This window comes from Borostomias antarcticus (genome assembly GCF_949987555.1).
Source record: "Borostomias antarcticus genome assembly, chromosome: 17".
Lineage (NCBI taxonomy): Eukaryota > Metazoa > Chordata > Actinopteri > Stomiiformes > Stomiidae > Borostomias > Borostomias antarcticus.
In genome coordinates this window covers 18026732-18043240 of record NC_140250.1, presented here as the reverse complement: position 1 = coordinate 18043240, position 16509 = coordinate 18026732, and the positions used below count along the sequence as shown (strand labels likewise).

General features: G+C 45.1%; 1 protein-coding gene across 1 annotated transcript in view; it reads left to right on the top strand.

The window, feature by feature from the left end:
• Nucleotides 1-13060, top strand: part of tns1b (tensin 1b) — a gene marked incomplete at its 5' end in the record, with an annotated part of 185352 nt that extends 172292 nt beyond the window's left edge. Inside the window, 10 exons of the mRNA XM_084452037.1 lie at nt 803-889; nt 3248-3376; nt 4619-4714; nt 5811-5888; nt 6543-6614; nt 6933-6959; nt 7791-7959; nt 8139-8207; nt 8555-8584; nt 10190-13060. Of these exons, the coding sequence (XP_084308163.1) occupies nt 803-889; nt 3248-3376; nt 4619-4714; nt 5811-5888; nt 6543-6614; nt 6933-6959; nt 7791-7959; nt 8139-8207; nt 8555-8584; nt 10190-10331 (899 nt within the window). The 3' untranslated portion in view covers nt 10332-13060. The remainder of the gene's footprint in view (nt 1-802; nt 890-3247; nt 3377-4618; nt 4715-5810; nt 5889-6542; nt 6615-6932; nt 6960-7790; nt 7960-8138; nt 8208-8554; nt 8585-10189) is intronic.
• Nucleotides 13061-16509: the final 3449 nt, after the last annotated feature.

Genomic DNA, 16509 nt, shown 5'->3' with positions numbered 1-16509 from the left:
ACGCTCTTCTCTGGGCAGCTGGGTCCAGATGAGGGAACGCTCTTCTCTGGGCAGCTGGGTCCAGATGAGGGAACGCTCTTCCCTGGGCAGCCGGGTCCAGATGAGGGAACGCTCTTCCCTGGGCAGCCGGGTCCAGATGAGGGAACGCTCTTCTCTGGGCAGCCGGGTCCAGATACTGTGGTGCGATGGAGCTGGCTTCCTTCCCGGGTCGCTGGCAGCCATTCTGGGTCTGTGTTGCTGGTACACTGTAGTACTTCATTCCTGGTCTGTGTTGCTGGTACACTGTAGTACTTCATTCCTGGTCTGTGTTGCTGGTACGCTTGTGATCTAGTACTGTAGGGCTGGAACGCCGACCCCAGGAAGACTAGCTGGCAGCTAATAAGGATCCTAATAAAACGAAATGAAAACGAAGGGAGAGCAGCTACTAGTATGGTTACTTTGTAGTACTAATATACAGTACTAATATGGTTACTACATAGTAATAATATACAGTACTAATATGGTTACTACATAGTAATAATATACAGTACTAATATGGTTAGGGACACAGTGAGGAAATCTAAACACGGCTGTTTGCTCAGGGTTTGCCCAAGCCAAGATGAAAATATTTACTAGAATTGCTGTAACAAGGTTCTGTAAATAGTACAGTTATTCACACACTGTTAACCTCCACATATTTATTGGTCTTACAGTATACTGTAATCCTGTACGGAGCGGTAGAAGATTCTGTTTATTTATTTCAGAATGTATTGCCGTGGCGTGCGTGGTTTTAACTGGAGGGTCCATCTGTGTTCTGTTGCAGACGGGAGTCCAGAGACCAAGCTGAATGTGAAGTTTGTCCAGGACACAACGAAGTTCTGGTACAAGCCCGACATCTCCCGTGAGCAGGGTGAGTCTTAGTCCAATATCCTGTTTCCTTTCCTGGACAGAGTATCTGACATGCAGGTGCATACGTGTGTTGTTTATTAAAGTCGCACAGAAACGGACGTTTGAGATCATCTAACTTCCGTAGTTTGACGTATTTCCGACGCAAACAAGCTATGAGGGTGGGACATAATGTTTCAAGGAATTTGATTGGAACATTGACAAGTTGACGGGTTTTAAGAACTTTAGACAGATTTGATAAAAGGATAGTGTTGATTGACGGGTGGATGTCTTGAGATTATTGGCCTAAAATCTAAGGTACCTGTTGTCGTAATTGCACGTGACCTACCGTTTTCCAGGAAGTAAGAAATTATATACTTTGATATAAGATTACAACAAAAGTAGAATTTTGTAATGTTTTTGGCATACATCGTTGAATAGGTGAACACTATGACCAATTATGTGAACCAAAATGGGACAGAATGCTTTTTCATTTCAGTGCGACTTTATCATTCAATTTTTAAGGATTTGTGACTGCTGGGTTTCACCCAGGTTAGACAACCATATAGGCCTCGACAGTCAAGGCAGCCATGCGTGAACTTCTTCATTTTACATCACATCTGCAGAAAACATGTTCAGGAAGAGATGAGCACCATGTGTTAGGACCAGGCGATGTAGAGTCGTTTGGTGGGGAAGCTTCACCCTCACCTCTATGTCTGGATTCCAGTAAACAGCCATGTAAACAAGGAAGTGATGGAGCTAATCCTCCATATAATTGATCCAATTTAGGCAGATCTTGACTCGATGGCCCCCAGTCTTCAACAAACGGCCAGTTCAATCCAATTCTCGTGGTTGTCTGGAATTCCTTGTTGTACAGTAGGGATTACAGTTGCAGGATCTTTTTGAATGGTTGGGGTAATGTCAATTATTGTTTGTGATGAATATGAACCCCCTAGTGAATCAGGAAGCCGTGATTCAAACCCGATTAGATCCTTCCTCATGTCCTAAATGACCCTGTTCTGTTGTGTTGCCATGTGAGGTCAGGGCTCGCTGGTCCAGCATCTGGTTCTGCTCACGGCTCTTATTGGATTAGATCATCTGCACTGGAGATACAGCGCTAAGCACTAGCACATGCTCAGCTGCAATGACATCACACACGTCTTCCTCTCTCACACACACACACATACACACGCACACGCGCGCACACACACATACACACGCATAGGCACGGACACCACACACACTGTAATAGCCATACTGACCACAATGCTCAACCCCCCAACGCACACACACACACACACACACACACACACACACACACTATAAACACAATACACACACACAAATACAGAGTTGGATCCCATATACATACAACACACATGCGCGCACACACACACACACACACACACACACACACACACACACACACACACACACACATATGTAGTGTGTTAGTGGCCGGTGGCCAGAGAGCGTCTGCCTGTGCTCTTCATCAATCTTGCTTAGCGTCCTCAGGCTGTCACATGTGAGCAGGACTGTGTTCAGAGCAGCATGTTAGGATGCATTACACATCCTATCCTTCACAGGCAACACTGCGCCGTTGTCTTTCATTACAACGCGTCTTCCTTTCTCCCTCCACACGCTCGCTCTATCATCCCTCTTTCTTTCTTTCTTTCTTTCTTTCTTTCTTTCTTTCTTTCTTTCTTTCTTTCTTTCTTTCTTTCTTTCTTTCTTTCTTTCTTGTATTCCTCCCATCTGCGACGCTCCTCCCTTCGTAGTCAACCTCATCCCTCGTTCTTCTATTCTCTCTCAGTCTCTACCTCTCTCTCTCTCTCACACACACACTCTCTCTCTTTCTCTCTCACACACAGTCTACCTCTCTCTCTCTATCTCTCTCTCTTTCTCACACCCACACACTCTCTCTCTTTCTCACACACAGTCTAACTCTTATCTCTCTCACACACACACACACACATACACACACACACACTCTCTCTCTCTTTCTTTCTCACAGTCTCTACCTCTCTCTCACACAGTCTCTCTCACACAGACACACACACACTCTCTCTCTCTTTCTCTCTCTCACACAGTCTCTCTCTCTGTCTCTCTCTTTCTTTATTTTTTTCTTTCTTTCTTTCTTGTATTCCTCCCATCTGCGACGCTCCTCCCTTCGTAGTCAACCTCCCTCGTTCTTCTATTCTCTCACACAGTCTCTACCTCTCTCTCACACACAGTCTCTCTCTCACACACACAGACACACACTCTCTCTCTCTCTCCGCCCCCTCTCCCTCCCTCCCTCCCTCCCCATAGCCAACCATGAGACCTCCTGTATCTGTGGGCCTAATTGCGTTGCGTGTGCTAATCCTGTGTGTTCATGTTCCAGCCATCAGCCTGCTGAGAGAGAGAGAGCCCGGGGCGTTCGTGATCCGAGACAGCCACTCGTTCCGGGGGGCGTACGGCCTGGCCATGAAGGTGGCCTCCCCCCCGCCCTCCGTGCAACAGAGCAAGAAAGGTACGGCGCCCCCTCCTGGCTCCGAGCCGCCATCCCCCCCCCCCCGCTCCGATCCACCCACCCTCACAGCCCGTTTTGGAATGGCCAAAGCATTACAGTATATGCAACGTTGGATACGTTTCTTCTAGAATCTGCTACACGTGCACACACACGCTCACCAACACGTGCACGCACACACGTTAGAAATGTGTTTTCGTGACGATTATAAAATGTATGACTTAGGTGTAAACACACACGTTAGAAATGTGTTTTCGTGATGATTATAAAATGTATGATGTAGGTGCACACACACACACTGGACCTTGTAATATTAGCTCGGTTCATCAACACCTTCGGCGAATCATCGCCCTTTTCATACCCCGTTGCGAAAGCAAATCCTCGGACCCATACGTCTGAATCTCCTGGCGTCCAACACCCGCGGGCTTTGGCTGGACTGAGCCTAACATTCAGATCGCACTACGACTGAAAACAATACCAGGTTTTCCTCCCCTCATCAAAAACCACTTTCATATCGCCCCAACCCCCCCCGCCCCCCCACCCCGAGGATTATTAAAGTTGGTCTTAAAGGAGGAGTCACCCACAGTGCTTTCAATAGCATATGGAGTGATGGAAGCGCAGGGATAAGTCGGTAGTACTGGGAGTGGATTGGAATGCATGTCCGTACTCTTAAGATCCGTTTTCCTTTCAATCCAGACCAACTTTATTATTACGTGGTCCTGATTCTGTTTAGCTTTGGCGGATATGTTCTCTCCCTCCTTTCAAGCATGTATTGATTTCATTGACTCCAGTCCGGTGCTGTAGTGTAGTGTTCTTGGCTGCTGGCCATGCTGATATCTCTTAGACTGCATTCATTGTCGTCCTGAAACTCCACATCCAAATGTGCAGCGAGACCAACATCTGAAAAGCTAGCCACTGCATTCTGGCTACAGGGGGGGTTCTATGCAAAGAGGGGAACATGACATGCTAGATAAAAAGCGCTACAATTATAATTTTTTCAGGGAAAGCCCGAGCTGCCTCTGACATCATACCATTCTCTGACATCATACCTTCCTTTGAGCGTCATACTCGTTGTGTTTTGATTCGGACTGTTGTTGGGCGGGATTTTAAAAAAAAGAAGATAATTACTACTCATTTCTAATGGCACATGCATGAGGTAATGTCTACTCGGTCTACCGTACCGCTAATTGTGTGTTGTTTCTGTGGTCTTGTTCTGCTATGTTTGTCCCCATGGGGCCCTGGTAGCCGGTGACATCACTAATGAGCTGGTTAGGCACTTCCTGATTGAGACCAGCCCCAAGGGGGTGAAGCTGAAGGGCTGTCCCAACGAGCCCTACTTTGGTGAGTCCACTGATGACCCCTCACACACACACACACACGCACACACACAACCACACACTCTCATACATACATGTGCACTCTCAAACACATTCTTTCTCAAAAATAATGTTTTAAAATGCTGCCTTTAAACAATCCTTCTTTCATTAAAGCCTGGCTATCTTAATAATCGTTATTAATCCGTTTTGGGACAACATGGTACTTTTCTGGAATATAGTTCCATTAGGGGCTAGACTGCAGAAGTGTAACATCATCGTTGACTGACTGGCGGTCCTGCTCCGGTTTCACCGGTCCAGACCCTGTCTCCGCGCCACGTCTGTCTCTGAGAGCGCAGAACGCTCCCAAACCCCATAAAGTCTAATCCTAATTATAGTCTGGGATCAGTTGAAGTCATTTAGTACACAGTTCAAATGTTCCCCCTCTAATTTCATCGGCAGACCACATTACATGTGTGTGTGGGTGTGTGTGTGTGTAGAGGTGTATGCGCGCATGAGTGTGTATGTATGTATGTGGTTGTACATGTGTGTGTGTGTATACGTGTGTGTATGTATGTGTGTGTGTGTGTGTGTATGCTGTGACTAAACGGCCTTTTCCCATCCTCCACATGCACGGTCTGAACAGTAATGAAATCACCGGGCTGGGTGGCTTACATGAGCTCCATAGCATCCGTTTCTGAGGCCCGTTACTGAAGCATGGCTGCCCATGAGAAGCTGTGGGGATCGGAGTGTTAGCCCAGCCCTCCCCCTCTCTCTCCATCTCTCCCTCTCACAGTGCTGGTTCCAATACCGTAGACCCAAACACACGTTTAGTCAACCCTGGTCCTATTTGAGCTACTGTGTTGGATTCGATTCCACCCTTTCACATGCGGGCGTTGGAAGACGCAAGACTTAAACCGAAGCTAACTAGCTAGCTAGCTAGCTAACTCTGCATAGGACCATGGTAGGAAGCCCATTCTATAGCAGTGCTTTTAAGGGTGGGGGATGTTAATATGAAGACATGATATGCCAGTGTGGGTGGGCATACATAGAGATCAAGCTGGTGAGTTAATCCCATGGTCGCCCCCCCTTCTCTGTCTGTCTGTCTGTCCATGTGTCTACAGGCTGTCTGTCTGCTCTGGTGTACCAGCACTCTATCACTCCACTGGCCTTGCCCTGCAAACTGGTCATCCCCACCAGAGGTAAGAGACTGGTGTGTGTGTGTGTGTGTGTGTGTGTGTGTGTATATGTGTGTGTGTGTCTATACACTCATGTATACGCTGTCCGTATATGAACGAGTAAATTGGTAGAAGTGTCGGTCTGTGAAAAGGCCTACACGTGTTCCGTAATGTGTGTATGTGGTCTCTCTTGTGTGTATGTTGTCTTTCTCTCTCTTGTGTGTATGTCATCTCTCTCTTGTGTGTATGTGGTCTCTATGTGGTCTCTCTCTTGTGTGTATGCGGTCTCTCTCTTGTGTGTATGTGGTCTCTCTCTTGTGTGTATGTGGTCTCTCTCTTGTGTGTATGCAGTCTCTCTCTTGTGTGTACTGTATGTGGTCTCTCTTGTGTGTATGTGGTCTCTCTCTCGTGTGTATGTGGTCTCTATGTGGTCTCTCTCTTGTGTGTATGTGGTCTCTCTCTCGTGTGTATGCGGTCTCTCTCTTGTGTGTATGTGGTCACTCTCTTGTGTGTATACAGTCTCTCTCTTGTGTGTATGCAGTCTCTCTTGTGTGTATGCAGTCTCTCTTGTGTGTATGCAGTCTCTCTTGTGTGTATGCAGTCTCTCTTGTGTGTATGCGGTCTCTCTCTTGTGTGTATATGTTCTCTCTTGGTTACACTCCTCCTGTGCTCTCACAGACCTCCACGAGGAGATGCCAGAGATCGCCACGCCCACCAACCCAGCTGCAGAGTTCCTCAAACAGGGAGCAGGTACATACGAGAGGATCTCACTTCTCTTGCATTCGTGAAAATGTGAGAGATGCGTTTTCATTTTTGCACAAGAACAGACTCTCCATTCAAATGTGTAACTGGTAAACACGGCGACCAGACTTGAGATTGTTTGATTATTTGTTCGTTCTACAAGAGCAAACCGTCCGTCCAGAGCAGAGCAACTGAATCAAGTGCACCTGACCTGAAGTCAATGTTAACAGAGAGTTCGGTGTGTCGGTTTCTCTGTGAAGGAAGACTCCTTCGACTTTGCATTTGTAGTTGTCCCCCGATTCTGATGTCACTTCCTTGTCACTATAGGGCAGAGGCCCCCTGCTGACTCCCATGGTAAACCCCGTGCCCTTCCCTACGGTTTTGTCTTGTCATGCAACTCCTGGTTCTCTGACTGACTGCTGCATTTGACTAGAGAGGGAGTCACCCTTGATGTCCGTCTCCAAAGTCTGCGAGTGTGTGTGTGTGTGTGTACAGTATGTACCGTATGAGTGTGTCAGCAGGTGTGTGTGTATGTGCATGTGTGCAGTAAGCCCCATTACGAGTCTCTCTCTCTATCTCTCCCTCTCTCCCCCCCTCCCTCTCTCTCTCCCCCTCTCTCTCTCTCCCTCTTTCTCTCCCTCCTCTCTCTCCCTCTCTCACTCTCTCCCTCTCTCCCTCCCTCCTCTCTCTCCCTCTCTCTCCCTCCTCTCTCTCTCTCCCTCTCTCTCACTCCCTCTCTCCCTCCCTCTCTCTCTCTCTCTCTCTCTCTCTCCTTCTTAACAACGCCTCAGTCTTTCCGCCTGTGTGTCGCGTCTCTGACTCTATTTTGTCCCTCGGACGTCTGTCTGTCCCCAGCCCCGTCCCACAGAGCATGACAGGACGGATAACGTGGAACCCCGTTGCATGTAAATGTGGTTCTATTTGAGAACGCGTGCAGGAACGTTAAATACACTAATATGAATTGTGAAATGTAGTGTTTTGTGTCTGACATTAATAATAACCTAACCACAATGATGTGCAATTTTACTACACAACTCTGGCATATGCATCTGTACTGTAGCACTGTAATAAATCTAATTTATACAGTTATGAAACTACAAGACGTTGTGTTAGTCAGAGTGACTAACCCCCAGAGTGTGAAATGCCCTGAGCTGATAGGCTCTCTCGTTTTTTTTTTTTTCCCAGCATGCAACCTGCTGTACATAAACTCTGTGGAGATGGAGTCTCTGACGGGACCCCAGGCCGTCGCCAAGGCGATCTCGGAGACGATGGCCGCCACCTCTCCGCCCACTGCCACCATTGTGCACTTCAAGGTGTCGGCCCAAGGCATCACCCTCACTGACAACCAGAGAAAGTAAGACCGCCGACTCACCTTCCTTTAGTCCGGTCGCGTGGTTGTTCCTCTCTTAACGAATCGTGTGTGTAGTGAGTAGGACTGTAGAAGCTGTTGGTTTTAACCTGCATGTTCAGTTGAACCGTCTTGGTCGTAATCTAGTGCTGCAGCTGTTAAACTTGTGTTTTTTCCTTTCTTAGGCTTTTTTTCCGGCGCCACTACCCTATTAACACTGTCACGTTCTGTGATATCGACCCTCAGGAGAGGCAGTGAGTGTCCACGCGCACGCACATTCAGACACACACACACACACACATGCGCATACACACACACGCACACACATTCAGACACACACATACACACACATGCGCATACACACAGACACACACATTCAGACACACACACACACATACACATTCAGACACACACATACAGTACACACACATGCGCATACACACACACACACACACATGCACACGTGCACATACACACACATTCAGACACACACGTAGACACACGCATGCACGTGCACGCACACATACACAAACATACAGTTCATAAAGTGTCATCAGTTCATCAGTCTCATCATTCATTCTTCATCTCTGTTTCTCTTCAGATGGACAAAACCCGAGGGAGGCACAGCCAAGTACGTTTCCATATTATATCCTCTATATACTGTATATACACCACTATATACACACATATTATATCCTCTATATACTGTATATACACCACTATATACAGACATCATATTATATCCTCTATATACTGTATATACACCACTATATACACACATCATATTATATCCTCTATATACTGTATATACACCACTATATACACACATCATATTATATCCTCTATATACTGTATATACACCACTATATACACACATCATATTATATCCTCTATATACTGTATATACACCACTATATACACACATCATATTATATCCTCTATATACTGTATATACACCACTATATACACACATCATATTATATCCTCTATATACTGTATACATCACAATATACACACATCCAGATTGCCTTGGCGACGGCCTGGGGTCCCGTCAGAGTTTATGTACAGCAGGTTGCATGCTGGGAAAAGAACGAGAGAGCCTATCAGCTCAGGGCATTTCACACTCTGGGGGTTAGTCACTCTGACTTGTCCCGCATAAAAAATGTTTCATCACAATATCTTGTAGTTTCATAACTGTATAAATGAGATTTATTACAGTGCTACAGTACAGCAGCATACCTACACACACAACATGTCTTCAGAGTGTACTATTGACCATAAACCCTTCTACTTACTTGCACTCACTGTGAACTCTGGGTATTTTAAGGCAAAGATTCCAAGCAGACTTGCGTTTTGTGCAGTAGTCTGGACCGCTGGGGGTGGATACCCCTCCCTGTACTGAGGGGAGAAACTGCTCAAACATTAGCGACTGCCTCCGGAACGCTCTATAGCTTTTACAGTTACAGCAGCAACTTTGTTAGAGTCGACTGAACAGCTCAGCGGTAACTTTTCTCAGAAGGACTATGGACATCATGATCATCGTTAAGCCATCGTCGGCTCACAGACAAAAGATGGTCGCAGTCCTACATTAGTTATAGTCGTGGTACAGTAGGCCTACATTGTCTTAGTCCTTCCATCACCTCCTTGTGTTGGCCAGTGAGACTCATACAGTATGCACTTGTCTTCTCCCCCTTAATGGGAGCAGAAAGGATATGGATACCTGAGAACTCAGTCAGCCACAAAACTCAGGGAAGCATGGCGGCTAATTCAAAGGACTAGAATCTGTAGAGGACCAGATGGATAGATGACTTGGCCCCGGATGAAAGAGTCTGCCCCCGTGCAAGTAAACCCTACCGCTGGCAGCCCTGAGTTGAGATTTACGGCGTGTCATAGTTAGCGGTTTATATTCTCAGGTATCATAGCGCCTTCATGCTGTCGGCCTTGATTCGATAAATGTGCATGCCAGTATTTATTAAGGAGGGAAAACCTTTTTACACACCGCCATAAGAGGGCAGTATAACCTCCTTAACTTGAAATATAGTCAATGAACCCTCCCCACTCCTTAGACCAAACACAAACTGAGAAAGGTTTCTTGGACACAATACTAATAGCTCAGAGACTAAAACACATGTCAATAAAGTTTGATTACACTAAATAAGGAAGTGACCTGTAGCAGAGGAGACATGGCGGAATGGAAGCCTCATGAGTGGCCGTCTCTGGCTGGTTCTGGTTCCAGGTTCTTTGGGTTCGTGGCTCGGAAGCAGGGAAGCACAACTGACAACGTCAGCCATCTCTTCGCCGAGCTGGACCCGGACCAGCCCGCCAGCGCCATCGTCAACTTTGTCTCCAAGGTGATGATCGGCACGCAGAAACGATGAGGGCGGAGCTCCGGCGACCCTGAGCTCCTGTGTTGTTGTTGATTTGTTTGTTTGTTTGTTTTTCCGGAGGCGTTGTTTTCTTGTTAACCACACAGGACACTTATGTTATATTTTTGATTGTGTATTTTCTCATTTTGTGTCACATCTTTGTTTTTTTCCTGCTCTCGTCTTTTACCTGTGAGTGTGTGGACGTGTGTGTGTGTTTGTGTGTGTGTGTGTGTGTGTGTGAACGTGAGTCTGAGAGTTTGTGCGCATGCATGTTTTTCTCCGAGGAAGGACTCCAGAAAGGAGATGAGTAGGGGGGTGGAGGAAGTGCAGTTTGGGGGTGTGGCTGTGTGTGATGTCAGGACGGGAGGACATGTTGACCTCTCTTGCAGGGTAACAGAAGAACAGGGAGAGGAAATTAGGTCAGTGAGCGTGATGTGTTTTTTTGTTTGAAAAAAAAGAAGAAGTTAAGTTGTTTGATGTAAAAGGGGATTGTAAATCTATCAGGCTTTCGAACTGGTCAACCAAAGATTTAAGTGGTCAGGGCAAATACCCCACTGTCAAGAAGGTCTGTTTTGAAACAATATTTTGTAAAATATGGCTGCTTAATCAAAAAACTGAACCTCTTCTTTCTATATACAAGTACGGATACTGTATGTATTTTAATCTTTATGTTTGCATCTTTGCCTTCTTGCAAAGCGTATCCGAGGACATTTTGCATGCTGGCAAGGTGACTCAGTGTAAATATTACAGATTGCTTTCTGGATGGGTCTGTGTATGACATGGGGCCTGAAACCTATGTTGTTGTTTTTTAAAGAGCTTTGTAAGAAAAAAAAGAAGAAAAAAAAGTATACTTGCTCTCTGCTACGTACAAAACAAAAAGACCAAATTTGTAATGGCAAAAAACACTGTGCTTCAAAATACTCCATACAGTAGCTCTTTCTCCTTCCCCCCCAGTCCGTTGGTAGAGTTGCTTTCAGAGGAAGGGACAGAGGCATCATGGTCAGTCGGTCTGTAACTCACCTGGTCAGGGTCCAAACCCAACGTGTTATCTGGAATAGCAGGGTCTACTATGATGCTACATGGATTCATTTCTAATGGGGAATCCCCCAGCAGACTGATGGAGGGATTGTCTGACGAATAAAGTTTTCACCATTTACATGGTAGGGATGCTGAAGAATTTCAATCACGTTTTCTTCCTTTGGCGATCACAGAATTGCCAAATTAGGAAAGGAATTAATGGAGGAGGAAGTATATTTCCCCCCCAGAGTCAGTCTGTGGCCATTGTACATGTCAAAGACCTCTTGGCTTACCCATCACCGAAGGGCTAACAGGTTTGTGTGATGACTAGTTGTGGAGTAACGGAGTCACACCGCTACTGTGTTCAGCGTTCTGTCCCAGCCTCTGAGGACTTCCCTCACGCCATGATAGTAGAGAAAGGCTTCTGTTGCATCAGCCGGCCTAACTGTTAACACCCACACATCATACCCGAAAGTAAGCTATATGCATATAAATATACATATATAAATATATATAAAACTTCAAAACATGACTAAAAATATTTATTTTTTGCTCTGTGGCTCTGTTATATCTCATATACCTGTATACATGTATTGTATAGTCGACATCAAGATTACTGAAAGCGAGAAAGAAAAAAAACTCTTTGAAAATCACAAGAACTCCAAACTGCATTTGAAATATATAATATGGTGTAAAGTGTGTGTATTTTTTAAAGCTTGTCACTGTTGTTTTGGAATCTTGTTTTTCACTGCATTTCTTTAGTTATGTTCAATGTCAAAAGCTGCACTCGGTAGAGAATGAGGAGGGATGCAAGTGTTGTCTCAAAAGCCCAACTGGATTCATCCCACAAAGGTGCCAACACAGGGTTGACAATAGCCTTAACAGACATGGTTGCGTTTAGCACTTAAAATGCAGTTCCGTTTTTCCTATTTGGCAGTGATACTTCTCAGTATGAACAGACCTGCTGTGTGTCCTTTGCATGTATGGAAGCAGAAATCATGGTTTCATGTTGACATGTTTAAATAGCACCACCAGGAGTATTTAAATCCTGAAGACCAGAAGAAAAAAAACATTTGTGGTATGTGTCGCTCTCTAGTGGTAAGACCAAGCATTACTTTTAAAGAAATCCAGTATCCAAAGTATTTCAATGCAGTGTTTTAACTGCCAAACTGTCATTTACTGATTAGGAAACGCAGTAGGTAATTGCTAATTGCAATAGTGCTTGGCCTTTTTTATATTCCCAGTATAAGACTGTTTAACTGAACTTCTCACTGTCCTCATTGAAATTGATAATAATACTGATGGTGAAGCAACTTAAACTGAACGGTCAATTACTTTAATCTAGTGAGAAAGTATAGCACTTATAAATGAGTCAGTCACAGTAAAGTTAAACTAGAATGTTAGAATATTGCACAGCCAGAAACCGCATGCTCTGAGAAACAGACTCTTCTAGTACCTGTCATGTTTTGTATCAACTTAACTCTCTTCAGAATCTACCGTGTTCACGCAAAGCATTGCACAAAACCCACTACGTCCTAAGCAGCCTTTAGCTACATAAAATAATATATTTATTGTTTTGATAGATCTCACATGACATCCGTGATATGTTCAACACACCTGGGTTGAAACTTTGTTTATTTTTTGTCTGAGCAATGTATGCAAAATGCTTGTTTAAAAAAAAAAAAAACACCCTCTACCACGAAACAAAATGTTAGTCTCACGTTTATATGCGAAAGGGGTATCTCCCGGAGTGATCTCTTAGGTTATCTCCTTGGGTTATCTCTAAGGGTTATCTCCGGGAGTGTGTCCACTCTGACTACGCAGCCTTGACATAGAATGTTTGAATGAGCTACTATGCCTGTACAGAACCTCGTCCTTTGATTTGCTTTATTGTATGGCTTTTATCGTTTCTACATTAAAAAGCAATACAAATCACACATGTTGACTGTACTTCTGTTTGATATGACTTCTACTCCTACTTTGCTTTACCCTCTTAATATGACTTGGATATACGCAAATGTGAAGACGGAACCATAAACAAACCACCCTTTCTCTGTCTTCCTAATTTGTGAACCCATACTGTACCTACATTTTATCATAATTGGATATTGCATGGTAAATGGACTACACTTACTGTGCAGTATTTTGAGCTTTCATCCAACGCGCTTTACAATGGCCTCTCATTCACACATACATACACACACGCTCACACACCAATGGCGGCAGCTGCCATGCAAGGTGCTATCCTGCTCACTGAGGGCAATTTGGGGTTCAACGTCTTCCCCGCCCTAAGGGCACTTCGACGTGGACGGGAGGAGCCGGGATTCGAACCGCCGCCCCTGCGGATGTTGGACGACCCGCTCTACCTCCTCCACAGCTGCCTCTACTAAACCGTCCTTGCTCTGATCTTTGGGCATTTTTTCCCCCATTCTTGCCTTGTTATCAAACACAAACAATAGTCCTATTTTCCAATGTCTCCTCTCGCCATCCTCTGCCTAAAATGTTGTACGGTCTGTCACTTGGACTGTTAGGGGATCGATGCACAATGTAGCTTTGCTGAGGTCTTTACTTTAGAACCGAGAGGGGAGATATCAAAATGGAAAATCTAGAGGCTACTGCCACACAGCTCTGCTCTGACTCAGCTAAACAGAAGAGGAAGCTCCCAACGGCTGCCAACGCAACGCTGCACTTAGGAAATACAGGATGGAATTCAAATAGTGAACAGCTGTTATGAGCATTAGACAAGAATTGAGGTGCCGTAGACATTTGCTTCTCATTCAGTCCCAGAAAAACTTTCACCCTAAAGGGACAGTGATGATCTAAATTACATGCATGGCTGGCTGATCTACTAGTAAGCTTTTGAAATGTAGACCCAGATCAGCCTATGAATGTATCCATAGCTTGGGACATTAAATGAGTTTATGCCCTTTATACCTTAGATTATTTGTATTCTAATGCATCTAAGATTGAGGTAAATTATTTAAAAGTATACAGTATACTTATACATATAACAGTGGATTTGTGTGATCAAATGTTTTTAACTTGTAATATACCGTATTGGCCACTTGATGTCAGTATTTCTCTTTGACTCATGGAGGGCTGTAGTCTGTTATACAGTCCTCATCAACAAGATGACGATGATAATTGATTTCTGAAGTAAGCCTGATTCGCATCTACCATATCTTGATGATTGTTAGCCTACAGTAACTGTCACGATTCGATTTAAATCAGTCTCCCTCTCTCAGCAGACATTAGTGTGCATGTGTGTGTGTGTGTGTGTCTATTCGTGTCTAGGTGTGTGCACATGCATTTAGAGGTTAATTTCTGTTTATTATGTGGTCTGAGTGTTTGTGTGTGTGTTTTCTCTGTGTGTGTGTGTCCGTGTCTAGGTGTGTGCACATGCGTTTGGAGGTTCATTTCTGTTTTTAATGTGGTCTGAGTGTTTGTGTGTGTTCTCTCTCTGTGTGTGTGTGTGTGTGTGTGTGTGTTCTGTGTGTGTGTGTGTGTTACAAAGACTTCCACCTCTCCCATATGCCCAAACAAAGGATTTAGCTCACTGCTCAACCTAATAGTTTACAAACAATGTTGTACTACAGGGATTTTACGTACGTCAACATCACGACATTCACACGTGGGTGGCTTCCCGGGAAGAGGATTAGCAGGGGGTTTTTTTTCTCCTCGGTGGAAAAGCATTGTAACTCTGGAAAATGGCAATTTGCTCTCCACAGGGGGTCCAAATGACAAGATGGAGGGAATTAGGAAGTCTATTTGTGGGGGCCGGCGTGGGGGATAACCCCTCTAATCTGAGCATGTTTTCAGTGTGCCAGGGAGGAGAATCAGAAAATCTATATTTCGTCTGGTTGCCCGGAGCAGTAATCTGGTCAGAGCAACAGGTGGCTTGTTTCCAGCATAAAGCCTCTTGTCGAGTCGTTGCACATGAAAAGAGGTCCGCGAATTAAAAGGCCTCCTGTTTCTAAAAGATGTGTGTTATGGTATGTTTGCACCCAGCTAAAGAGATTCATCCGGGCTGTAAAGTAGAGGAAATTGTGTACATCTATCGTTACTTGCCAAGAGAGTAATTTGGTCACCGGTGTTATCAAGCATGTTCTAATCGCAAAGGATCTCACGGAACTGAATGTGTGCCTTGTTGTTATAGGCTATCTCTACTTTGAGATACGTTCACATGAGAGTTTGTACTGCTCAGAGATGTGTGTGTGTGTGTGTGTGTGTGTGAGTGTTTGCATGCACATGTGTGCAACGGTGTGTGTGTGCATGAATGAGAGAAAATGGAGGATGTGTATTCTGGCAGTGTGTGTGTGTGTGTGTGTGTCAGTGATGTGTGTATGACATGGTCCTCCTCACTGTCTGTCCTGAGCCTGGTACATCTGACTCACTCCTGCGTCCAAAATTTCCACCCCAAATGCTCCCAAACCATGGAAGCACCAGCCGGACAGTAAAAGGCCCTCCTGGGCTGTCCGTAGCACTTCCTGACTCAAAATCCCAACTAAAAATACAAACGACAGGATGTTATTGCAAAGCCTCACATGCTTGCCTGGCCTGCATTTTTCTGCTTTCGGGATGGTTTTTTTCTCTCTTCCTTCCATAAATAAGAGATGTTGGAACTGCTCGGAAACACAACATTGTAATAATTTAATAGCGTGGTCCAATGAGACTGCAGCGATTGATGCTAGTTCCCGGTAAGGCCTGAGCATACAAATTTGCTTTGCTGCATCACTTTGAAGTTGAAATGTGCCTGATTTGGAGATAAGCCAGTTTCACGGTTGCTTTTTTTGTTGTGCGTTGCACAATCAGGTTATAATTCGGACTGCGTGATGGATGTACATGTCGATTGTGTTGAGCGTGGCTAGTGGTTTTGGTCCCCTCCCGACTGCAAACAGGTCAAGTACGTGGCCATATAAATAGCTCGGGAATGAGAGGTCAGAGGTCAGGGCAGTGCCCTTTGGGGTGAGGATCGAGTGTCCTCCTCCCAACAAATGAGGCTCGGAGGGTAAAGGGTGGAGATACCTGAGTGGACCGGTGAGCAAAGAACCCTGGAGAAGACACACACACACACACACACATCCTGTTTCCCCCATCTGAGATCTCACTCAGAGATGCGGTCCTATGGCTCCATGTCTCTCTCTGGGTCAGGTGTTCTGTGATGGTCTCAGTT